A 26,756-nucleotide genomic window follows, 5' to 3' on the forward strand; every position below is an offset into this window, starting at 1 on the left:
TTCACTACTCTCTCACTCTAAGCCATCTTAGCCTCTAAACACATTCGCACCAATAAAGCCAGGATGCCTCCACCTCTGTTTCCAAGACGAAGCTCAACAAGACTCTTCGGGACCATGTAGTAGTAAACAGGGCCCTCTGAACACCATCACTTCATGAAGAGCCACTGTGTGTTAAGCATGCCCCCCTCTCCTGTGCATTCTCTAGACCACGGCAGCAGCCCACCTTACGAGACAAGCATGCTCAGATTGGATGGACCAGTAGGATTGCAACAGCTCCAGGATATGCCAAGCCCCATTCCTCAAGGCAAAATGGCCATAAGGGGCATCCATGTACAGACAGAAATAATGTATCTGGACTTGGCTTACTAGTCAACACCAACCTTTTCTGCAAGTTTTCCTTGTGTTTTAGAACCAGCTTTGTACTTTGAATGGCTCATATATAGAATCAGTCAAAAGGACAGGGTGGGGTGGGAAGCTGTATATTCATAGGCATGTATACTGATAAACACACAACACCTAAATAATAAAATAAATTATTTGTATTATAACTTTGAAATGTTGTACAAGAAAAAATTGAAAATGATATGCTTTTTTACTCCCCTCTCAGAAAAAAGCACACTACAGAATGTTGGCATTAAGACAGTAATTACACTTGTATTTTACAGGTGCTACACACACACACTCACACTTCACAGCCTTTGCTCATGACGTCACTAGACTCACTCACCTGTCCCTTATGAAATGTTCTACTTTGCAAGTATTACCTCAGAATTGCATTTACTGGCACATGCAGCTGGAATGTAGTCCAAATCGAAATGTGTTATTAATGTAAAATATATCCTAAAGATTTAGCTCACAGTTTCTTGTGACTAAAAATTAAAATTTACTATGCAGCTCTTATGCTCCCCAGGGCTACTAGGAGCACCAAGGACAGACACCAAGTGTGTCTTCATGAATAGCATGCTCTCCAGCAAGGGGCTGTAGGACAGACTGGGACAGACCCTTGAAGGCAAACTGTCTGCAGCTTTGATTTACCATCATCTCACACGTTTCTGATCTGCTTTAAAACAATGGGATTGTAAGATAAGCTACAGCTATTTTTATTTTTTTCTAATGTACACAGTATTTCTTTTTCAACAGAAAAGGTAAAACTTCTTATATTATTTATAATTTTAGAGCTGCCAGAAATTAGGACTGTCATTTACTAGACCTGGCCTAGTAATGGGTACATCAAACTGTGCCATTAGTTGTCAATTTATATCAGGTCCAAAAAACCCAAGAGAACTTGCTGTTTGCCTGTACAGAAGTTACAACTGTCATTTAAATTACTGAGCTCTCTATAGCTCAGCTGGCAGTTGATGAGACTGTCCCCCGCATGCAGCTCACATTCCTTTACCCATTTCATGAGAAAGAGCCGCTTTCCTGTCCTACGGATAATGAAAAGTACACATTTAATCTATAAAATGTGGCTGAGGACAAGCATCTCTCTCCTTCCGCGATAGCCTGGGAGCGAGCCCTTCGGCAGTAAACCTTGCTAGTTGTGGTCTTCCGACATTATGGAACCTGCTCATAAGTCATCTCCAATGTGATTAGTTAACCGTTTTCAGTAAACCACACCATGACTGACAAATGTTCTTTTCCTTGTTAGTTCAGGGCAGTTTATTCTGACTAGCATTGCTACCTTTGCCGTCACACACGCCTGTCTAGCAGAGCCTTATTTTTCAAAAGCTGTTCAGACAGTGGCGCCTTTTCATCTGTCTTCCCATGAGGTCACTCGGATCTGAGCTGCGACTAAAACTCGGCCGTGTTTACTTCATCCCCAAGAGCGGTGACGGGCACAACCACGCCCTGCCGGTGCAGCTCCCGCAGAACATCCAGCATGGAGTCTAGTTCCGTGCGGAACTTGTCCAGCTCCCGATTCTTCAGCTGCGCCAGCCTCTTCCATTTCTCGACCTCCCTGTTTTGCTCACTCTCCACTACTTGCCGTGTTTGCTGTATTATCTGAAAACACGAAAATTTCACATTATTACTCCAATTAGTAGTGGAAATGAGGAACATTTGAGAGTTTTAAAGAACGGGACAGGTATACTGAAGGTATACCCAGGGCTTCTTGGGGGAAACTCAGCTCAACCGTAAAGGTTAATTTTTTTTTTTTGTCTTTGAAGGTTTATGTAAATTTCTCACTATCTTTTATGGACTGAATGTCCCATCACCCCCCAAAACCACATGTTGTAGCTCTAATCCTTGGTGTGGCTGTATCTGGATTGAGGAAATAAGGTTAAATTAGGTCGTACTGATGGGGCCCTGAGCTGATAGGATTGGTGTCCTCATAAGAGGAGACACACATCGAAGGGCTTTCTTGCCTCAAGTAAAGGTCATTTAAGAATGCAGCTTGCAAGCCAGGAAGGCAGCCTCATTCGAAAACAAATCAGCCAGGCTGTACAACATCTAATCCAGGAGACTTCAGCCGTGGCAGCTGGAGTTGACTAACCGCTCGCTGTAGGGGAAAGTTGAGCATCGGCATCAAGGCCAGTCCGAAAACATCACATTCTCTGTCTGTAAATGCAGTAAGCCTGTCCCTGTGCTAGGTACAGAATACAGCAATGACCATCTTCCAATAAAAATTCTATAAACATGTGAAATGGTTGGAATATGAAATACTGTTCCCAGGGTAATAAATGTCAAACTTATTAGGTACCCATCAGTGCTTAAGGACATAAGTTTTCTCTCTCAAAATATAAGGCAAATCAATATTAAAGTATTTGAGACTGTAAGTCTTACTTTTTCTGCAAAGCTATACTTTTAAGGAATTAAAAAGACAATGAAGGGGGTGGGGTTGCTTGAGAGGTGACTCAGTGGTTAAGAAGAGTGTCTGCTCTTCAAGAGGTCCCGAGTTCAATTCCCAGCACCCACATGGCGGCTCACAATCATCTAGAACTGTAGTCCCATGGGGTCTGATGTCTTTTCTGGGGTGCAGACACACACGCAGAAAAAATATCCATATATATAAAACATACAAATAAGCGATAATGGGAACACATGAAGCGTTTGGTAGAGATGTGAAAGTCACAGCAAGGGAAGGTGCTTAGTAAAGCGCTACAATAACGCACACACCCCTGCTTTTTAACCTGCTGGCTGCACACACCCCTGCCTTTTTGACCTGCTGGCTGCACACACCCCTGCTTTTTAACCTGCAGGCTGCACACACCCCTGCCTTTTTGACCTGCTGGCTGCACACACCCCTGCCTTTTTGACCTGCTGGCTGCACACACCCCTGCCTTTTTTACCTGCTGGAGTTCCTGCTCCCTCTGCTTATGCCTCATCTCCATCTGCTTGATCTTCCTCTCTAAGCCCATGAAGTGTTTCATCTCTGGTGTGTGGTTTTCTTTGGCTTCTTTCAATTCTTCCAAGAGTTTTGTTATCTGCAATTGAAGTAGGAATGGAAAAGTCACAATCACAAGGAAACCATTATTCTCAAAGAGATAATCTTGAAAATCAAGAATATTTGTATAAAATTTCTCAAGTGGCACCTTGGATCCATCTAGAAATTAATAGCTGCCACTCTCACGTCCAAGAAGTAAAGTGTCATTCTAGCTGAGCTGACCCACATTCTGATTGGTTCCAGATGTCTGGACCACCTTCTCCATGACTGTTAACGGGTTCCAAGTGGGCTGGGCGCTTTCTTCGGCTTCCAGGTGTTAGTGACTGTTTTTAAGATTAAGAGTCCAGCTCAGTCATGCAGCACTGCAGTGGTCAGTGCATAGGAACAACTCAGTTTTTATTTGTAAGTCTCTGATGGTCCCTACACGACTTTTCTTTTTTTCCCCGAGACAAGGTTTCTCTGTATAGTTTTGGTGCCTGTCCTGGATCTCCCTCTGTAGACCTGGCTGGCCTTGAACTCACAGAGATCCGCCTGGCTCTGCCTCCCGAGTGCTGGGATCATATACAGAATGGATGGTCAAACATTTCAATTTCTGGAAACTTATTTTTGCGAGTGAGTCCTGAAGAATGAGTCAGTTTTCATGTATACAATGTACAGTGTACCTCTGGGCTACATCATCAGCTCCTCATAAACTTCATGGCTGGAAAATGATTCTGTCATTCTAAGTCATTGCAGTCTTGTGCAACACCTGCAGTGCATTCCCGGTCTTTTGGAGCCAACAAGTCAATGAGAATTCTAACACAGCCAAGGATCTGTAGGGTGGGGAGGACCAAGAGGTGGGTGGCAGGATTCCTAAGGCAGATGCCACGGGCTTGAGTCTTCAAGGAGAACTCTTAACGGACAAACCTCAGTGAGTTAGTGCTAAGAACTTTCTAGATACCAGCCTCAGCTTATTACACTTGTTTACTGTGTGATTCCACAAAATGTAAGGGCCACAAGAGCTGGACTTTCCTGACTACTTTATCCTTAGGATTTCTAGAACCTAGATTTTTCTACTACTGATGGGTCCAATGCTAGCATATTTTCCTGTATGCTGGCTGGTAACAATGGTAAAGTTATTTCATTTTCTTGGTATAAATTTGACCTTTATAATGGGAAAAACAGTACCCATTCCTTGGTTATGATTAGAATCAAATAAACCAATCCATGTACTTAGCATTGTCCATTCAGACCAAATCATATATACTTGTTCCCACTATTGTCAATCTTGTTAAATAAATGGTGTAAGAAACAGCTAATGGAGCTATACACTGACAGAAGAATCTATTCCAATATATTCTCAGGTGAAACAAGACTTTTAAACCTTTAAAAACCATGCACACAAAGGACTGCACCTCCACACTGTTTGCACCCCTGTGTGAACAGAAAAAGGTGTAGCAAAATATCTTTTGGGGCAGTGGGGCTACAGCTGATTTAACAGCTTCTAATTTCTAACATCTAATATTAGTATAACATAATATAGTGAATATTAAATCCATGCTCAGTAGGTATAAAATAGTATCAACAGAAGCCTCAGTTATCTTAATAGTTAAGTTATTTTAATACAGTAAGTGGGTGTTTTGTCCAGATCCTGTCACTGAATGTGGAGTCACAAATGGTTGTGAGCCACCATGTGGGTGCTGGGATTTGAACTTAGATCTGGAAGAGCAGCCAGTGCTCTTAAGTGCAGAGCCATCCCTCTAGTCCCTGTATGCTGATTTTTGGGTCCTGCAATTTTTCTGAATTTGTTTAAAATCACTTAACAGTTTTTTTTTTAAAATGGAGAATGCAGGGCTTTCAACACACAATGCCACATCGTTTGCAAATATAGATCATCTACCTCTTCCTTTTCAAGCTGGATGCCTTCCGTTTCTTTTGCTAAGATTATATTACTAAGTAAGAGCGGTGACAGTGGCTATCTTTTTGTTGTTGTTCCAGACTTTAAGGGAAAAACTTTCATCCTATGGGGTGTTTTACCATGTTTACTGTTTCGTATCAATCCTAACCATTCTTGCATCTCTGGCCGGAGCTTCAGCTGATCACTGTGTCTGAGCACTGCAGTGTCTGAGCACTGTGATCACCATGTATGAGCACTGTGGTGTCTGAGCACTGTGATCACCGTGTATGAGCACTGTGATGTGCTCTTGAATTCAGTTGCGAGCATTTTCTTGACAATTTCTGCATCTACACTCAGTGCAGATACAGGCCTGCAGTTCCCATATTTTGTCATTTGGTTTGAAATCACAGTAATGGCTTCACAACAAGGTTGGCAGAGTTCTCTTCATTTCAGTTTCTTGGATTATTTGAAAAGGAACTGGAAGAATTTTCAAAATAAACCCTTTGTAGAAACCTGGGTCACTGGGTTCTCGGGTTTAGGTAGCAGACTAAATTACTGCTCCGCCTGTATTACTCTTTGTTGTTCTTCTTACATTCCACACTCCTTGACTCGCTTTTGGTGTGTTTGTGTGTGGGATCTTATCCATTGCTTTTGGGCCTACCAGTTTTCATATAATTATGCATAGCCACTTCCTTATGGTCCTTTAGAACTGGGTCAGATCAGTAAAATCTCTCCCTTTTGGTCTTTGTTTTTTTTTTTCCCTTGGCAAGTCTAATGAAAGGTTTGTCAGTTTTGTGTTTTGTCAAGAAAGCACTTCAGGAATCTTTCGTCTTGGTTCTGCACGCTTTCTCTCTGACGTGTACATTTACCCTAGACAAGCTCTCAGTGCTCTTGCTGCGGCTGCAGAATTTCATGTTGTCCTTTCATGTCATGTTTCCAGAGCGAGTCTTTGATTTCTCTTTAACCTCTCCACTTTACAATGTGTCATCTGAGAGAAGGTTGCTCATTTTCCACATTTTGCGTATTTTTGTTGTTCTTTTTTGTTGACATGTAGTTTTCTGTGGTCTACGGCTATATAATAAGATTATAATTTTTGAAAATACTGAGACTTGACTTGTGGCCTAATGCATGACTTACCTTGGAGAATGTTCTTTCTGTTGCTACATGAAATGACTTTGCCCCATAGTGTTTCAGTTCATGTTTTCTTGCTGGTCTCCTGACTACATGACTTGTCAGCATTGGAGTCTGTCCCTTTAGCTTTATGGACTTCAGCGGTACTGTGCTGAGTACCTACACCTTTACAACTGTTGTGTCTTCTGGTAAATCAGTCTGCTATATCACCATGCAATGACCCTTTGGTTTCTCTTTAGTTTCTGATTTAAAGATAATAAATAAAGCTGTTTTGGCCTATGGCAAGAAAGCTTACAGCCAGGTAGGAAATCTAAGCAGAGATACAGAGAGAAGAAGGGCGGAGTCAGGGGAGACACCAGCCACTGCTGAAGGAGCAACAAGATGTCAGCAGACCAGTAATGCCATGGCCAAAAGCAGACCAGTAATCCCACAGCCATGTGGCAACATATAGATTTATTGAAATGGGTTAATTTAAGATGAAAGAGCTAGCTATCAAGAAGCTGAAGCCATAGGCCACACAGTTTGTAATTAATATAAGCCTCTGAGTGATTATTTTATAAGTGGCTGCTTTATAAAGGGGACTGGGGATAGATCACCAAGCATTGTCACCTCTCTCTGCTGGCTTTGGGTCCATTAGGGGCCATTGGCTTCTCTGTCTTTGTTGCTTGGTTGGTGCTGCCAAAGTCCCACCCAGGAATAGCTGTGAATGCATCTATAGGTCCAGCTGGAGTCCACCTACATTCCACAGTGACTTGAAACTATGTCTCCAGAAATATCATTCTCACCAACTGTGTCGTAACAGGTCTTCAGTCATTTTGGGAAGGAACTCTGGATTTTGAGGGGGCTGCCTCTTTAGCAGTTATGCTTGGGAAGCCTCTACTATAAACAAGTTAAGCTACAAGACTTCCTAGTTAAAGATGCATGAAGGTTGATTGTATAAGTCACATTAAAACAGACTTGGGTTTTCATATCTAGACTGATTACTTTTAGAAAGCAGACTAAGTTACTAATGATTTTTCTACACTGACAGACTTCTAGGTTATGTTAGTGTCTGCATTTGTTTGAAAAAAATCTATATATATATATATATTATATTATATAATATATATATATTAACATAATTGAAATCCCTAAAAAAACCTTATTTAGTCCAATATTTTGGTTATTTCTTACCTGTTTCTGTAGGATTTCTTCTCGAACTTGAGAAAGTGCAAGGGATTCTTGTTTACCCTGCAGCTCATTAACTTGACCTTGGAAATGTTTTATAAGTACCTAGGGAAATAGGACAAGTAGGGTTAGTTTACTGCCACACATCCCGGAATGCGCACGGCCTTGTCTGATCTTGGAAGCTGAGCAGAGTTGGGAGAAGAATTTGGTTCATAAGGCTCCCCCTTGAATACTGTGTAGTTAATATAAGCCAGCTCAGGACTGAAGCAATCCTTTAGAAGCAAACCTCAGTCAAGTGTGAGTTTGGAAGTGGATAGTATTATCTTCATACTTGGTGATTAGGAAGGATGTTAGATTATTAAATAAAGATAATAGTCATAATCTCTGAACTAAAAATGTCAGATCATAATTTTAGACAAAGGATTGGAATCCATGAACAGCTTTCCATCAGACATTCTAAGAACGTGTGGAATGCCTAGCTCTCTACTCTGTGACACTACACCTTCACTGTTCTAATGACAGGCAGCAACTGACTTCCATGGAATTCTACTACATTTATCATCTCAGGAAAACACGTTATCTGTGTTACTGTGGTATCAGAACAACACTGCTCTCACTGTCCCAGACTATCCCTGCAAATCATTTGGGTGCAATGGCAGCTGCCTCTGACACCTGGCCAGGATCTGCGGGGCTACATTGGGTGATACTTTGAAGAATACTTTAGAAAAGCATTTAAAATACTTCTTACTGCATTATAAGAACTGTCCCGACTTCCTCACATTTCATCCCCCGAGTGCTTCAACACGCACTTGTAATAGGGCATTTCTCAGAAGGTGTAACAACATTTTTACATCTGAGAATTTACAATGACTTAAAAATACTCAATAACCTGTCCCTGTTTAAATTTCCCCAATGAAGGATTTGTTTGTAATTATAATGGTGGGAAGTGGTTACAGGTGGGAGAGATGGCAGTAACTTCTTGAAGCCTCCCCTTAAGCTTGTCTTAGGAAAATAAAAACCTCCAGGAAGGATGAGGAGCGAAATAAACACTCAGCCTCATTCACTCCTGCTTATGTTTCCTGTTTTTTTTTTAAAAAGTTCTGTTTTCATCCTAGTAGTACAGAAAACGGCCACAGGGCAGCTCTTTTCAGACAGTCTGAGTAGATGATGTACCTGTTAGCCAAGAAGGAGACGCTGATGGGTTGTCAGCATTCCCCACCACAGCTGTTGGAAGGCTGTGCTTCCCATGGGCTGGAGCTGTATGTCTCTGTTCATTTCTTTATCACTAGTGCCTCAGTGTCTGGGAGCTGTTATTTGTTCCATGATGAAAGGTGACAAGAGGAAGAATGTGTGAGGACAGCCACTTGTCATTTGGGACTTGGGGTGGAGGGAGGAAGGTCAATATGCAAGTTCAAGTGATAAGGTCCCACTCAGCTAGACATATACCTCAGCTAACTGTGACAGCCTCTGGAGAGGAAGAGCTGAGAAATGTAGGGACAGTTTATAAGGCGTAACTTTAAGGTAAAATATTAAAAATATAGTAATGGTATCTCCACTATATGTATAAAAATTAAGTCAATAGTTATTTTCCATTTGTATCATCAACCTGAAAAAACAAAGTTAAAACATTTCCAAATTAAGTCATGTTCTAGCAGTAGTCTTAAAAACACACTATTAACGTCTAAGAAGGACCAGCTACCTCTTGAGTTGTGATTTTTCGAGTCAGTTCAGCTACTTTGGAAGAGGAGTTTTCTACTGCATTCTGGCAAAGGAGTTTCTCTATTTCCCTCTGATGAGACTCTTTGAGGGATGCAATGTGTGCGGCAGTGTCGTCCTTGACCCTATGGAGCAAACACAAGATAACATGTAGAGTGGCTCTCACACCTCTAACTCAGGAAGCCCAAACCGTACTCAAGGCCTGGAAAAGAAGGCAGTACAGGGGATTACTACTGGCTGCAAGTGAGGTGTGTTCAGCAGCATGTTCTGAGCTCCTCCAATCACTCACAGGCTAGCATTTTCTACATTTTGTAAGAGTTATGGGTTTAGAAAAGTGACACACAGAGGTCACACCAAGGGTGCAAATCTATAAACAGTCTAGCTTGAGATCAAGTTAAGCACAAATGGAGTTCAAAGTTTGAGCCTTCCAGTCTCCTCCATCTGAAGCTATATTCTCCAGCACTGGAGAAACCGGTTTCAATATGGTGCGGCCATGTTGACTTAGGTGCTAACGTTGCTGTCAATCAATCAATCAATAAAATAAGCATTGTGGGTGCGACTGCCATGCTCATCCTGCCGAGCGAACCCAGGTAGTTGTAGGCATGGGCATGCAAGGGCAGTGCAACCTTCTCTCTGTTCTTTGGGAGCTACAAGGGTGGTGATAACTAACGCTTCTGTAGGAGTTGTGGGTGGGAGCAGACGATTTTCTAAGATGTGCCAAGAAGCGTTCTATGGAAGAAGCAGAACTTCAAACAACGGAGCAAGAGGCACAAAGAAACAGGGCAAGTTAGGCACAGAGACACTATGAGAGTGCCTATGGGATTTGAAATGCCAAGCAGAGAAATTTAGTGTTGATATTTAAGGAAATGGGGAGTTATTGAAGGACACAGTGACCAGATGACTATGACAGCATTTCAAGAATATATATATTTTAAAAGCAAGATGACTGGGAGAGAAAGAAATGAAGATGGGGTGGGAAAGTATGATGTACTTTTTAGTACAGAAAGGAGGGTGGTACAGGTGGGGACATTTATAGGCAGTATCCTATAGACAACGAACTCAGGCAGTAAAGGAGATAAAATTAACTGGCAGTTGGAATTAATAGCTAGCAATGATGGACAGGCATGGGAGCCTGCGGGGGAAGAACTAGTTTATGAGTGAAGCAGCAACTTGCCCGCCACCCCAAAGACATGGCTTGGATTGGCATGAAGGTTTCAGTTCATCAGAATCTGGTGTTTCATCAGGTAGAGACCTACACTGAAAACCCTCTATCTGCACATACTACTACCACTACATACACACAATATAATAAATATTATTTTTTAAGGCAAGTCGCATGTATCCCAAGCTGGCCTCTAACTTGCTACGTAGTCAAGAATGACTTTGGACTTCTGATTCTCCAGCTTCTACCAAGTGTTGTATGTTAGGAGGACATGGGTGCACTGAACACCCTGTTTCTGTGGTGGTGGGGGATCAAACTCAGGGTTCTAAGTATGCTAGGCCAGCATTCTAGCAACCAATCAACTACAGTTTCTTAAAATGTTGTTATGAATGTGTTTCAAAGTCACTATAGAGAAAATATGCCTTATAATTAAAAAAGCCGTGTTCCCATGTACTGAGGAACAGTTTAACCTCTCACCTTCTCATGGAGTTTTCAAATTGGTATACTGCTGCTTCCGAGTCCATCTTCAGCTTATCTCTCTCTAGGACCAATCCCTCTAGTTCTGTTTTCAATCTGTAGTTTTCTTGTAAAACCTCCGAAACATCAGAGTCAGTAAAGGTGTGTGGGTGGTACAGTTTGTCATCTAGGGTTCCAGGGAAGGAATTTGCATTCCCTCTATGTGGGTGCAGAACTTCTTTCTTCGGCCTTTTGGCGGACGTTTCCTCCCTGCTCCTGGGGCTCTGCCTGGACAGCATCATCCTCCGCTCCTTCTGGAGCCTCTCCACAGTTTTCGAAAGGTCTTGGATCTCTCTCCCTTTGGCGGCCAGCTCTTGGTTGAGTCTTGCCAGCTTTGCTTTCGCATGCGCCTGCTCCACCTGGAATTCTATGGACTGGAGGTCCTGGTCCTCCTTGCCAGTCTTCTTGTGTTCTAACTCGGCATTTTGATGCTTAAGCACATCGATTTCTGCTTCCAGCTTTCTTACGGTGACCTGATGGGCTTCCTTGACCTCCCCAAGTTCTGTCTCAAGGGCCTTAAGCCTGGATGAGCTGTTGCACTGGTTCTGTGGTGCTTCCTTCAGTCTGTGGGCAAGCAGCTGCTCCTGCTCCTCCAGCCGCTGTTCGTACTGGATCTGAGGAAAGAATTCAGGTCCTATCAAAGCCCCGTTAAACACGTCATTATTTACAGAAAGTCCACGAGTGTCCTCTGTCCAGACACTCACATAGTCTTATGTCTTCAACTTTCTTTGAAAATCAGATGTACTGAAGGCTTATTCTCTGAAGGGTGTAACTATATCATTTAAAAATTGATTCATATATATTAGATAACACATGTGCCTATGCAGCCCTCAGTGTATAGTGGCACTGGCCTGCAACCCTGGAACTTGAAAAGGTGGAGGTAGGAGGGTCAGGAGTTTAAGATCTGTTGGGGCTACAGTGAGCTCAAGGCCAGCCTGAGATACCCGAGGCCCTGTCTCAAAAAGAAAAAAGTAGTTGAGGCTTACTAAAGCAGTAGTATTGATACTTTATGCTGTTAACTAATTCAATTAATGTTAGCCTGTGATGCTGCTGCTCTATGCAAGCTGTCATACCCAGAGTATAAACATGTAAAGCAACTGGAGGCACTGAAGTGTCTAAGAAATAGTATGTGGCGCCCAACGTGACGAGAATCCATTAAAAACCGCTTAACTTGGCTTGGCGGCAGGTCCAGTTTCCTGCCAGGGTGGCCGGCAGGTCCGGTTTCCTGCCAGGGCGGCCGGCTCCCTAGCCCGGGCCCAGGTCGGCTTGGTCTCAGGCCGGACTAACCTTGAGCTACTTGCTTAAAGCCAGTGCTACAAACAACTCAGGCCTGCCCTGCTGAACAGGGCTCCTTTTTCGAAGAGCTCTCTTGGCTGAAGCAGGATCCCTGAAGCAGGAAGGGTAAGGCTCTTAGTTCTGACCTCTTGGCTTTCTTCTCTGAATCAGCTCTGTGTTTCTTATTTAATAAGACGGTTGGTTACATCTAAATTTGGCGCCCAACATGGGGCAAGAGTTTCCACCTAAAAACTAAGAAAAAAGATTCTAAAACGGAGCTAAAAACAGCTTCCTAATTGTCTCTCTCAAATGAGTGGCAGCTGCTGGTTTGAGCTACTTGTGGGTTCCTGGCGTGCGTGCTTGACCTGCCGTATGGCGGGAATGAGGCCTCTGCAAGTGGCACATTAAGTTGTGTGGTGGATTTAGCCTTTGCAGGTACAAAACAAAAAAAGAGGTTTCTGGGCTACACGCTGCTTGGATAAAAGCATAGACCCATGATAGCTCCCAGAGCTCGTGGTAAACCACCCCCATGTTGGGAAGCTGAGGTGGGCGGAGCCAGCAGCCACAGCTGCTGCAGTTTAAAGCAATAGCTTCACAATAAGACAGATTCAGATGTAATAGTTTACAATGTGTGTAAAATATACGTAGGCTTAAAAGAGACAAAAAAGGTGATATATACTGTTATAGAAACAAATACAGTTTTAAAAAATAAAGTCTTTAAAGAGACAGTAAAATTAATATAAAAAATAAGCCACGTGAAGATGAATATTACACAGAGAATCTGGATTGTGTTGTCTTTGGGATTTTTAACTGCAGAAAAACATTTGATTGTAAAAGCGGTTGAGTTATGCCAAAATGTATATTTTAAAGATACCTTGACTTCAAAATTTGGATGTAAGGATATGTTACTTTGGAAAGGAGACTCTTTTGTTTCCACAGAAAGCCAGAGGCTATGGATTTGTTCCAGATTAAGATACATCAGGTTTGACCAGCCAAGACCCCCTGAAAGGTCTCCAATGATACCATGGCCCAGATGATTCAACATCCAGAATGGTTTCAAGGCAACTGGCTCAGACGATACAGCCTCACGGACTATTCCATAATTCTAAAATTTTCTTTGTGTCCCCATAAGATGCAGCGCCCCCCTCCAGCAGGAAGTAGTAAGAGAAGCTACGCCCAAATTCCCAAATTATATGTAATTTTACTTTGTTAAGGTTAAAACCTTCCTTTTTGAAAAAAAAAAAAATGGGGGAAGTGCTGTGGGATGGTCTGTTTGTCAAGTGTGTTGCTGATTAGTCAATAAATAAAACACTGATTGGCCATTGGCTAGGCAGGAAGTGTAGGCGGGACAAGGAGGAGAATAAAGCTGGGAAGTGGAAGGCTGAGTCAGAGAGACACCGCCAGCCGCCACGATGACAAACAGCATGTGAAGATGCCAGTAAGCCACGAGCCATGTGGCAAGGTATAGATTAATGGTAATGGATTAATTTAAGCTGTAAGTAGAGTTAGCAAGAAGCCTGCCACGGCCATACAGTTTGTAAGCAATATAAGTCTCTGTGTTTACTTGGTCGGGTCTGAGCAGCTGTGGGACTGGCAGGTGAGAGATTTGTCCTGACTGTGGGCCAGGCAGGAAAACTCTAGCTACAAGTATGTTTTCCATTTGTTTTGTTTTTTGAGAGAGAGTCATGCTGGCCTTGAACCTGTGATCCATCTTCTTGCTTCTACCTCCTGAGAACAATACCTTTTCAAAACAGGGAGTGCAACAGCTTAGAATTTTTATACTGCACCTTTAGTGGAACGTGAAATATAAAGAATAAACAGTTTATTCTATTTGGAGTCAGGTACCAATGTTTGCTCATTTATGAGTATTTACTGAGCTACAACTTTATACTAGGCACTGTGCTTAGTTCCAATGACCTTCAGCTGTGATTTCCAACAGATAATGGTCTTGGGGAGGAAAGCAATACACAGTTGCCGTGTCTTATGACACTTGCAGTAAAGCTACCCAGTACAGTGGCGGAGGCGTGCTGACTACCGGGAGACCGGAGGAAGGTGCGGAGACTGCATGGAGTTGTCACATTTACATTTGGTCTTGAAGACTGAGTAAACATGGGGTAAGCAGATACAGAGCTACCCAGGAGCAGAAGCGGGGTATGTTGAATGTCAGTGTCTACTGGAAATCAGAAATGAAATGAAAGGAAGAAGGGCAGGAGTGGAGTCGGGGTAGGGAATTGCAAGAGGAGGAAAATTCGTGTAGGTAGGTAGGTAGGTTAGAGTTCATACTTTAGAGTCCTGATTTGTTCAGTGAACTGTTAACAATAATTATAATCATTTAGTTGAATGTTTGTGTGGTAGTAGGTATGTATCTAGGTACATATGGTAAGATGACACTTGATCCTCCTAGTATTTTAATTAGTGGCTAATTGATTAAAATAGTTATTAAGTATCTAGTCTGGGTATTTGATGTGATCACACAGAAATTGTTCAAGGAGTATCAACAAACATGGATGTGCATGGGGCTGGGCTGTAGCTCAGTGGGAAGGGCACCCGACTAGTACATACAAAGCTCTGAGTCTATCCCCGGAACTACCACTTAACGAGGGATGGTGGTGGTATGTGCATGAGATGTGCAGCTGGGGCAAGAGGAGCCTGAGGGAGCTGGAGTGAACACTCACAAAAATCAAGAAGGAACTAGTTAGAGCCGGATGCAACAGGCTTGCAAAGCAGCACTAAAAGCCTTTAAAGACGGGACCCCACAGCCCTGGGGTGCACCACTTTCACAACACAGTACTTGGAGAAAACCTGCCTTAGCCGAGCTGGGCTGCAGAAGAACAGCATAGCGGATACACCATGACCTGTTTCATTCCTGGTCTGTTTTGGCACTTAGGTTTTGATTTACTTCTGTGCCACAGAAGAATGGAAAATCTAGGAATTAAATTTCCGGGGAAGGATGCTCTTCAGTGACCCATCCCACCTCTGAGGTGGGTGCCTCTGCCTCATCTCTTTACCCACACCAAACTAGATGAATTTCAGTGGAAACATTTCGACAATGGAAGTGTCTTCTCTCCTTTGCTTCTGAACATACAGCAGAGGTGTTTTAATCTATTTTTCCTGACTTATTTTCCTCTGACTCTAATACTGACAGGGGTGCATAAGGATATCTTGTGCAGAACTTTAAGTCTTTGAAGAAAGATATTGACGAATATATCAGAAAATGGAAAGATCTCCCATGCTCATGGATCAGTAGGATTAACATAATAAAAATGGCTATCTTACCAAAATCAACCTACAGATTCAATGCAATCCCCAGTAAAAATCTCAACACAATTCTTTACAGACTTTGAAAGAACAATACTCAATTTCATATGTAAAAACAAAAACCCCAGGATAGCTAAAACAATCCTGTACAATAAAAGAACTTCTGGAGGTATCACCATCCCTGACTTCAAGCTCTACTACAGAGCTATAGTAATAAAAACCACATGGTATTGCCATAAAAACAGACAGGTGGATTAATGGAATTGAATTGAAGACCTAGATGTAAAGCCACACACCCATGGACACCTGATTTTTGACAAAGAAGCCAAAATTATACAATGGAAAAAAAAAGCATCTTCAACAAATGGTGCTAGTCTAACTGGATGTCAGCATGTAGAAGAATGCAAATAGACCCATATCTATCACCCTGCACAAAACTCAAGTCCAAGTGAATCAAAGACCTCAACATAAATCCAGATACACTAAACCTAATAGAAGAGAAAGTGGGTAACAGCCTTTTACACAGTGGCACAGGAGACCACTTCCTGAACAGAACACTAATAGCACAGGCACTAAGATTGACAAGAAATGGGACCTCATGAAATTGAAAAGTTTCTGTAAGGCAAAGGATACTGTAAATAGGACAAAATGGCAGCCTACAGAGGGGAAAAGATCTTCACCAACCCCATATCTGACAGAGGGCTGATTTCCAAAATTTATAAAGAACTCAAGAAACCAGACATCAACAAACCAAGTAATCCAATTTAAAAATGGAGTACAGATCTAAACAGAGAATTCTCAACAGAAGAATATCAAATGGCCGATAAACACTTAAGATGTTCAACACCCTTAGCCATCAGGGAAATGCAAATCAAAATGACTCCAAGATCCCATCTTATACCTGTCAGAATGGCTAAGATCAAAGCTACAGCTCATGCTGGAGAGGATGTGGAGCAAGGGGAACACTCCTCCATTGCTGGTGAGAGTGCAAACTTGTACCGCCACTTTGGAAATCAGTGTGGCAGTTTCTCAGAAAACTGGGAATCAATCTACCATTAAAAACCAGCTATATTACTCTTGGGCATATACCCAAAGGATGCTCAGTCATATTACAAGGACACTTGCTCAACTATCCATGGCAACTTTATTTGTAATAGCCAGAACCTGGAAACAACCTAGATGTCTCTCAACCAAGGAATGGATAAAGAAAATGTTGGTACATTAATACAATGGAGTATTACTCAGCTGTTTGGAACTAGAAAAAAGTCACCCTGAGTGAGGTAAGCCAGACAGAGAAAAACAAACATGGCATGTACTCACTCATAAGTGGATATTAACTGTAAAATAAAGGATAACCAGGCTACAATCCATAGACCCAGAGAAACAAGGTAACAAGGAGGGTTCATGGGGTGATGCCTGAATCTCCCTGGGGATGGGAAATGGAAGAGATTTTGTGAGTGGACTGAGAGAGGGTGGGGATGGGAACATGAGTGATCAGGTTGCGGGGAGGGGACAGAGGGAGAGAGTACTGAAAGATACTGGAAAGTGGTGGGCATTTCAGGGTCAGATTAAAACCTAAGGCAAAGGAATCTCCTAGGAATCTACAAGGATGACCTCAGCTAAGACTCAAAGCAATAGCAGATACGCACGCAGCCTGAACTAGCCATGTCCTGTGACCAGATTGGTGCCCAGCCCAATTGTCATCAGAGAGGCTTCATCCAGCAACTGATGGAAATAGATGCAGACCCACAGCCAAACATTATGTGGAGTTCAGGGAATCCTGAAGAAGAGGGGGAGAAAGAATTGTAGGAGGCAGAGGGGTCAAGGACACCACAAGAAAACTCATAGAATCAACTAACCTGGGCTCACAGCGGCTCACAGAGACTGAACCAATGGGAGCCTGCATGGGACTGACCTAGGCATTCTGCATATATGTTACAGTTGTGTAGCTTGGTCCTCTTGTGGGACTCCTAACAGTGGGAACAGGAGTAGTCTCCTACTCTTTCACTGGCTTTTGGGACTCTACTCCTCAGACTGGGTCACCTTGCTCACCCTTAATACAAGGGAAGGTGCTTAGTCTTACTGCAACTAGATATGCCATGTTTTGTTGATACTCATGGGAGACCTGCCCCTTCCTAAAGAGAACTCGAGGAGTGGATTTGGAGGATTTGGGGGAGGCAGGGAGGGACTAGAAGGAGAAGGAAAACTGTGGCCTGGATGTAAAATAAATAAAACAATTAATTAAAAGATATCTTATGCTTGATTATTCTGTCTGTAATAGAAAGGAGTTGCTGACAGAGCTCAGAAAGACACGATGGACCTAGATTTCTATTCTGTGGAATCACACTGGTGGGCAAGGATGTTCGGAGCTGTTGGTTAAAGTGGGGGCTGGGAACGACCTGCTCCCCTGCTCCATCTCTGCTACCCTGCACTTACCTTCATCTTCTGAAACTGCTGTTCCATGGTGCGGAGGCTTTTCTTGGCTTCTTCGTCTTTGCCCTCCAGGTCAGCTTCTAACTTTTTTATCCTTCTTTCCATAAACTCCACTGTATTTCTGTCTACTGAATCACCAGCGGCCGAGGCAGCCAGTATCAAAGCAGGTAAAGAGTTGGGGTACCTTCTCTTCAGAATTCCTTCCATTTCTTTAACCTATGAAAACATGTTAAACATATGTAAGTTGACAAATATGCATGAGGAAGCAGTTTAATATCTAAGCTTAGATTATGCTACACCGTTCACGTCGAGGATGTTACATCCTCCGTGCTGAGTCAAAGGCACAGGAGTGCAGTCATTTCAAAAGATCACCTTCTAACATCTAATGAACCTGTTCCACTTACAGAGATCTTACAGTCACTGAAAGCACACCTTCATTCAGCCTTTCCGTTCTATTGGTAGTAGCCTGTCTGGAGTACAGGGCTCTTGTTCTGCCCGCTGACCACTTCATGTGACGGTGTTCCTAGTACTGATCTGCACAGAGCAGGCGACGTACTACCGCAGACACAGAACTTCCTAAGCACCTGCCTGTCTAGGATGTCAGCCCTTCCTGCCAAGGAGACTTAATATTACCCTTTAAAAGAAAAAAAAATACATGTATGGGTGTTTTGTCTGAGCATCATGTACATGCATTGTCTACGGGGTCAGAAGATGGCATTGAATCCTCTTGGGACTAGAGTTACAGACTGTGGTAAGCTGCCACATGGGTGCTGGGAATCAAACCTGTGTCCTGTGCAAGAGCAGTGAGTGCTCTGAACTAAAGAGATATCTTTCTCTCCCCTAAAATGACCTTCTTAAAGTCTTCATAAAAGACTACTTCACTCAATCTAAAAACCAAAGACATATTTAAGACTTTTCTGTAAGTGCTGTGCCCCAGTGCATGGAAACAGCAGCTTGGTATCACAGGTGCCTGTACCTGCTTTAAAATGGTATTATGGCCATGACATTCTGTAAACTATGCATTAAACCCAACAGTCTCTGTTTGAACACTTCCCTAGCCCATGAGCATGCAATACTACATATCTGAGACACAATGCAGCACAATGGTTAGGGTCATGTCTGATTACTATGTTCCTCACAAGAGGACCTTGGTCCCCTCAATCCAAATTTCTTGCTTTATGGGTAAAACAAAGACAGCAACAATATTAACTCTCAGGATTCACACAAGGAGGATCAACTCACTTTCCTCTTGATAAGCCTTTGCAGAGTACCAGCATATAGTGAATATTGATAAATGCTGACTTTTAGTATGAATTGGTCTAAAAAAAAGACTAACTTTCCTAATTGCTGGAGCTCAAAATCCTATTAGCAGACAACACAACTCATAGTAGAAATTTTAGGACATACCATCTGCAAAGTCAGCAGTAAGCATTACTGTTTCTTTAAACAGCCTACACTCATGGTATGTATCAACTGAGATCTATCCAGTCACATATTAGAAATGTATTTCACCAGGACAACATTCAGATCTGTTTCCTCTAATATTAACGACCTAGTTATCTGAGTGAATTAGTAATTAGGGCAGATATACATGCCACAAGTATTAAAAAGAGAACTAGATTAAAGTATTTTAAATTAATATATTTATTTTAATATTAAAAATGTCATATCATGACAGTTAAACTATGATATAGTCCATTAAAAGTATGAATAGATATAATGTAAATTTTTCTTATAAAGTACATCCAATTAGCCTAATTCTTACTTATCTTCTATTTAGAAAATACATTTTACTTACAACTGATCTACTTCAGAACATAGATTGAAATGATTCTAACTATACTGTGATATACTCTGGCTAGAAAGCAGATGTTCGGGCATAAACTCTTTACAAAAGAGCTCAAGGAGACAGAATAAGTAAGCATATCAGATATGTACATGTAGTAGCCTAAATGAAAATATTATCAAAGAATATTTTCAAAGATATACCCTAAGATGGATAATCGACAAATGTTTAATCAAAGAGTGTGACTTTTAAACAGTGCGTTTCTGGCCAACATGGAGCCCCATGCAGGGATGGGAGAGGTGGGGAGACAGTGTGGGTATGCACCTGCACTGGCAGACATAAGCCTGTCAGCCTGGAGTGCTGTTCCTCAGGAGTCGTCTTAGGAGACAGGTTTTTATAGGAGTTTTCCCTGGTGTCAGGGCTTGTGGACTGGGCTTGCTGGCTCGATGCCCAGTACACCCCAGGGCTCCTCTGTTTCTGCTCCCTCCACTGCTGGGATGACAGCCGTATGCTACCGTGCCCGGCTGTCTCTGGAGGACCTAAGGATTGAACTCATCTCTTCATGCTCACACAGCAAACACTTTAATGACCCAGCCGGCGCCCTAGCCCCACCGTTGGAAGTCTCATACACATGCTAACCATCCATTTCCTTACTCCTACACATCCAGTTGGACATGGTCTCTCTTTAGGAGATCATCTAATGGACTTATTCCTTTGTCTCCATCTTCTCCCAGTTCTGGACAGCTGTTTCTATACAGGGCAATGGAAACTCTATGCCCCAAAGACAATCCGAGCACAATCTCACACTACACTCACTTTAAAATATCTCTCACTCTTCAAGACACTTTTGTCCTGGTCTTCTCTTGGCTCTCAAACCAAATTACTAAGACATACCTCTTAATACCAGAAAAGGTCCTGCGAAAGTAACGAAGTTCAATTTTTACTTAGTTTCCTTCCTGCTAAAACCACTCAGCTCCGTGATGACCTCACAGTCTTGGATTTGTGATGAAATAATAGCCGTCTGTTTAAGTAGCAGGAGGTGATTACACAAGTCCTGTTTCCTCATCAAAGGCTAGAAACATCATACTTTAATATTTAGTTACGAATATAAATGCTACATAGGGTGCTCTCAAAATAAAAGGAAATTGTCTGTATTCCTCCAAAGCTACTTCAATAAAAGATTCTTCATCTTAAGAAGTTCCACAGGAAGAGTGTAATAAAGTCTTCTTGCTACAGCGACCTTGAGATGAATACTTGTGATGCCCGGTCGGGAGCAAGGTTCAGGCTGATGGCCAATGGGCCGGGAAACTGAACGTTCTTTGTGTACTGTGTTTGTTTTGTAACATTTCCCGAGTGTTAAGCACATATTCCAGATTCTAGGCTCTTTCTTCCTGTACTCCCTTTCCACCTATTTTTGTCAGGATATGGGCTAATCTAAAAGAAGCGAAAGCATTTTGCTATGTTTCTAAGATTGCCCTGAATTCCTGGGTTCAGGTGATCCTACTGCCTCAGCCTCCCAAGAAGGAGTAAAACTCAATACCCAATGTCCTAAGTGTCTGCTTCCATCTTCCTAGAGTTTCCTAGAGCTGAGAGGCAAGGATCTCTCATCAATAGGTCTCCGTCTTCTGACTGAGAGCATTAGCCTAATGTTGTGCAGATGTGAGCATTAGCCTGGGTTATGCAATCTGTTACACACTTTATTGTGGGCACTTTAAGGATTTCCTCAATAATTCAGTCTGTATATATTAAAAGTGCTTCAATAAAAATTCCTCTTTCATACACTTACCTGCCGCTCCAGATCCTGAATTCTTTTGGCATCCAGAGCTCTTTCCTTCGAGCGTAACCTCTGCTGAATAGTTGGGCTCCCAGACTCAGTTTTCAGTTTTTCAATCTGTCCACAAAGGGAGGATGCGGTGAGGCACGAAGTGTATTTCCAACAACAGGAGAGCATCAAAGGTGGGGGATACATGATGTTAACTCATGAACTCTCTAACAGACACTGATCGAGCTATCCCTTTGTTCCAAGTGTCTCCAAGGTGCAGCACTGGGGGCAGAAGAGGCCAGCAAACAAGAGAATCTGGATCCTTGCACTTGTCAAGGCAGATGGTTGATAAGGCAAGTAAATCAACAAGTAAAGAAAATCACTTTGCAGAGAGACAGGTGCTATCAGCAAGACAGAATGGAGTGAAAGGAAAAGCAGGGTCGGGGTGGGGAGGAAGTTCTAAGAGTAGAAACTTCTTTGATGAGGAGGAGAGAATGAAAAATCACGGACAAGGCAGCAAGTGGGATGAGTCTGGAGGAGCTGCGGGTGTGGCCGGAGGGAGTCAACGCACGGAGTGTCACAGAGGAGGTGCTGAGTCAGGCCCCTACTGGTCAGGCCATGTGGTCCCTACAGGCTGTGATAAGTAGCTGGTGTTTATCTACAGTCTATCTAAAAAGACTAATCATCTAAACTCAAACCAAAACCCAAACTAGCTATAAGTTCAGACTTTAAGAATACGGGGTTTGGAGCGAGGCGTGCAGGACCACGGCAGAGTAGGTGCAAGTCCCTGGACTCATCTCCAGTTCAGGAGACAAAACCAACAGTAAGGGACCAGTGACAAAGCCACACGGGAGTGGCACCACAGCTAGAGGCTCATGTACAAAAGTACCTCCAGTTTCAGCTTCTCAGCTTCCTCATTGGCCTCTCGGAGACGAGCTGCATCTTTATCTAGAAGCTCCTGATTCTCAGCGTACCACTGTAACCGCTTCTGCAGACGACTGACTTCTTGTTTATGTGTTTCTTCTAAGATTTTTATTTCATATAATTTTTCACCTACACAATAAAATAACTCAATAACCTGACAGTAATTTTTCAAAATATGGAAATAACAAAATTCCAATATTAAATAAAAAAACCGATGTCTATCTAATGAAAGCATTATGAAGACGCGAGAGGCATGCACAAATGATCTACACATCAGTGTCTAGTTCAGTCCTTTAGTAATGGAGACAAGAGATTGTGTTCATAATCCAAATCTTCTATGGCTGTCTAGAAATGTGTGATTGTTTCCCACTGACATATGAAAATAAGTTGCTTTCAGGGGAAAAAGAAATAGATTGAAGGAATAATAAAAATAAGGAATGTTTATAGTTAAATAAAAATGGCATACATTTACAAGTGGCTTAGTTAATACAACAAATTTATATGAAAAACATTTTTGAACATTTAAAATAGTTTTTAAAAATAACATTCACTCTTCTACTTTAGAGATAAGGAAAGGGAACATGGTGTTGTTATAAGCAGTGAGAATGGGTTCTTTGTACAGCTTTTTTTACACTGAAGCTGACTGTAGAGAGAAGATGACTCTGACAAACAGCACTCCTCTGACCTTCCCAGCCTGTGTTCTGCCGCCCCGAGCACCTGCCCAGCGATGTGCTGAGAGTGTGCCCCCGAGCCTCCCTCTAGCCCTTTACTTCTGAATCTCACTGGGTTGGCTCCAGTGCCATTCTCCAAAACTCTTGGTGTTTGTTTGTACCCCCTGCCCCATATTAAATTCCTTTCATTCTTATCTTTCTCCCCAATTTTTTCCTGGTGGGTGCCATGCCATGTTTCTTTTCATCCCTATAAAATAATGCCGAGTTATGCGTTCACGTGGCAAATCCTTCAGAGCAGGCTTCAGCCCTGCCCTCAGGAAGCTCTCGGCCAGGCTAAAACTACAGGCCTCTAAACAACTCAACACAAAGCTATGGATTCAGTTAATGCCTGATTCCCCCTTGATGTTGCAATTATTATAGTTAAAAATAAGAAGTATACATCATTTTATCACTAGTATCAAAGATTTCAAGTTATCGTCAGGGTATTTTAATGATACCATTCAGTTTCTATTACTTGAATTCACGATTGGATCCATCCGAGAACAGAGACGTCTCAGCTGTGCTCACCTGTGGCATAAGCAATCTGGTCTTTGGCCTGGTCCCTCTCTTTCTTCACTTTTTCCAAGTCCACTTCCAGAGCTTGTTTGTCTTGCTTCAGTCTTTTGATGTCTTCCATCAGATGGTTTTTCTCTTTCTTGACATTTGGTGGAATACAAAAGTAGGTTACTTCCAAACACAATAAACAAGTCATGGGCGAGTCTCTCCTCTCATTCCATCAGGTCACATTTTATCTCAAAGGGACAGAGGGTGCTCTACCCACAAACCATTGACTTCCTGCAGTCTCTAGCTCTGGTTCCTGTCTTCTCCGCATCACACTGCAGAGCCCTGCTCTATCATCCTAATGTGTTCTTCCTGAAGCCCCTTGTCTGGACCGCTGCCATAACCTTACATCTAAGCCTTCTCCCTCTCCGCCTCTATGCCTGTTCTCACAGCAGTTAGCGGGATTAGCCACACCCCTCCAGTCTCTTAGGGTCAATCCTGTACTTACTGTGACTTTGAGTGTCACAGAACCCAGGCATGACGATGCCTGAGCACACTACTATAAATCTGTTCACTCTAGCCACAGAAGCCTCTTTGCTGTTCTCTGAACACCCCCGACACCCAGAGTACTCCTATCCAAAGGGTCTGCCAGGTATCCCTCTGCCAGGTAGGTAGCTTGCTCCTTCCTGTCAGGACTACTCAAAGGAGCCCCAGGAAGACCTTGCCTGACCACTTTCTCTGAAAATGCAAACTTTCCCTCACTAGCACTCATCATTACCTGACTTACTGCCTAGATACCTAAAAGCAGGGCTTTTTGTTTGTTTGTTTGTTTGTTTGTTTTTTTAGGAGGATTCTCACTATGTAACCCTGGCTGGTCTAGAACTCACTAGGTAGATCAGGCTGGTTTCCAACTCACAGGGATCTATCTACCTGCCTCTGCCTCCTGGGTGCTGAGATTAAAGTTTCGTGCCACTATGCCTGGCTTATTTTGATAACTCTTGTATCATAATTACATAAAAAATTTGGACATTAAAATAAAGGTTAAGGGGCTGAAGAGATGGCTCAGTGGTTGAGAGCACTTGCTGCTCTTCCAGAGGACCCAGGTTTGATTCCCAGCACCCAAATGGTGGCTCACAACCATCTGTAACTCCAGTTCCAGGGGATCTGATGCCCTCTTCTGGCTTCCATAGGCACCAGACATGTGTGTGATACATAGACATACATGCAGGCAAAACACTCATGCACATAAAATAAGAATGATTTAAAAATTAAAATAAAAGCTAAATGAACCCTCAAGTATCCTGTACTCCATACAACTGTCAATACTTCAGTTATGTCCACTCCTTTGGTTTGCACAATTCATACCTACCCTTCAGAGTTCAGTCTGTAGCTGGGGAAGAGATTCCTCGTAATCCCTTCTATGCCCACACAAACCTGAACCTCTGTTTTTATACAGCGCTGATCTGTGTACTGATTCTTCTCACTTTCTATGAAATTGGTTTATAGTTTCTGCTTACTTTATGGTATAAGCACATGGTATGCACACACTCTCTCTCTCTGTGTATACATGCATACATACATACATACACAAATACACATACACATACACAAATACATTGGACTTAAAATTGCCAAAGAATGTCTCACAGTAAAAAACTACAAATTCTCACAAATCCTGTATTATACTATATTATGATTTAAAGTTAAGTCTGATAAAAGAAAATAAATGTGTTCATAAAGCATGTCATTTTGGATTTTATGGACATCTCAGACTCATTTCATTGTTTAATCTACGTGATCCATGGATGTCTTTTCAAGGAAATGAGCTTCAAGTTTTCAAAATCTATGTGTCTTTCTGCAAATACCGTCATTTAATTATTTTTGACTTAGAAATGCTGTCTATGCTTTGTTTACTCCCATGGGAGGCCTGCCCCTTTCTGAACGGAGGAGTGGATGGAGGGGGTAGACGGGAGGTGGAGAGAGGGTACAGGAAAAGAGGAGGGAGGGGGAAACTGTGGTTGGTATGTAAAATAAATGAAAACAATTTAATAAAAAAAAGAAATGCTGTCTAGCGGTGCCTACTTCGATACAGAATTTAAAGTATTACTGAATTCAGCCTCACAATCAATGCTTAAATAGATAATGAATCTGCTCTAGGTTTGCGCAGATACAGAGACAGAGACAGCCTCGTGTCAGTATGGTGTATGAGGGGGTTCTACCTGGTAAATAGGACTTTGCCTCCCTTGGGAGTCACTGTGTACACAAAGAAAACTTTAACCCTTACAGAAAGAGATAGCCACTAGAAAACGGAAAAACAGCCCTTGCTCATGAGTTGGTAGCATTAATATTGTGAAAATGGCCATTTTACCGAAAGCTATTTACAGATGTAATGTAATCCCAATCAAAATCTCCATCTCATTCTTTACAGAAATAGAAAAGAAGTTCTAAAATTCATATGAAACCACAAAAGATCCCAGATAGCCAAAGCAATCCCGAGCAAAGAGAGCACGCTAGAGGGATTACCATTGCAGATTTCAGAACATACAGATTCAGGGTGATAGAAACAGCATGTTACTGGTACAAAGTCAGACAGGCAGATTTCATAACATACAGATTCAGGGTGATAGAAACAGCATGTTACCGGTACAAAGTCAGACAGACAGGTAGACCAATGGTACAAAAGAAAAGATCCAAATATGAAAACAAGTAACTAGAGCCTTCTTGTATTTGACAAAGATGTCAAAAATACACACTGAAGAAAGTGTCTTCAACAAACGGTACTGGGAAAACTGGATGTCCACATGTAGAAGAATGAGAATAGACTGCTATCTATCACCCTGCAAAAAACTTACCTTCAGTGGACCAAAGATCTCAACATGAAACCCGAAACACTGAAACTGCTATAAGAAAACATAGGCCGTGCCCTTCAAGGTACAGGCATAGGAAAGGACTTCATGAATAAGATCATTTGTTCAGGACCTAAGACCACCAACTGGTCCCCACCTTTATCTTAGGTATCTGCGATATAAATATTTGTAATACAGTCTGCTGTCTAGATGTGCACTGAACACTCTGGGAGACAGGAGGAAAGTTACTTTTAAAGGTAACAGTCACTGCCATACTGTTTTCCTATTTTAGCACAGTGTACGTACTACAA

General features: G+C 42.3%; 1 protein-coding gene across 1 annotated transcript in view; it reads right to left on the minus strand.

Moving 5' to 3' along the window:
* Window positions 1-1,632: 1,632 nt before the first annotated feature.
* The window catches only part of Cep162 (centrosomal protein 162), a 70,778-nt gene continuing 45,654 nt past the window's right edge, over window positions 1,633-26,756 (minus strand). Inside the window, exons 19-27 of the mRNA XM_059268329.1 lie at window positions 23,627-23,753; window positions 22,354-22,517; window positions 21,489-21,593; window positions 17,920-18,132; window positions 10,912-11,564; window positions 9,256-9,397; window positions 7,563-7,661; window positions 3,288-3,422; window positions 1,633-2,001 (exon numbers count right to left, since the gene is read on the minus strand). Of these exons, the coding sequence (XP_059124312.1) occupies window positions 1,792-2,001; window positions 3,288-3,422; window positions 7,563-7,661; window positions 9,256-9,397; window positions 10,912-11,564; window positions 17,920-18,132; window positions 21,489-21,593; window positions 22,354-22,517; window positions 23,627-23,753 (1,848 nt within the window). The 3' untranslated portion in view covers window positions 1,633-1,791. The remainder of the gene's footprint in view (window positions 2,002-3,287; window positions 3,423-7,562; window positions 7,662-9,255; window positions 9,398-10,911; window positions 11,565-17,919; window positions 18,133-21,488; window positions 21,594-22,353; window positions 22,518-23,626; window positions 23,754-26,756) is intronic.

Source organism: Peromyscus eremicus, chromosome 7 (genome assembly GCF_949786415.1).
Source record: "Peromyscus eremicus chromosome 7, PerEre_H2_v1, whole genome shotgun sequence".
Taxonomy (NCBI): Eukaryota; Metazoa; Chordata; class Mammalia; order Rodentia; family Cricetidae; genus Peromyscus; species Peromyscus eremicus.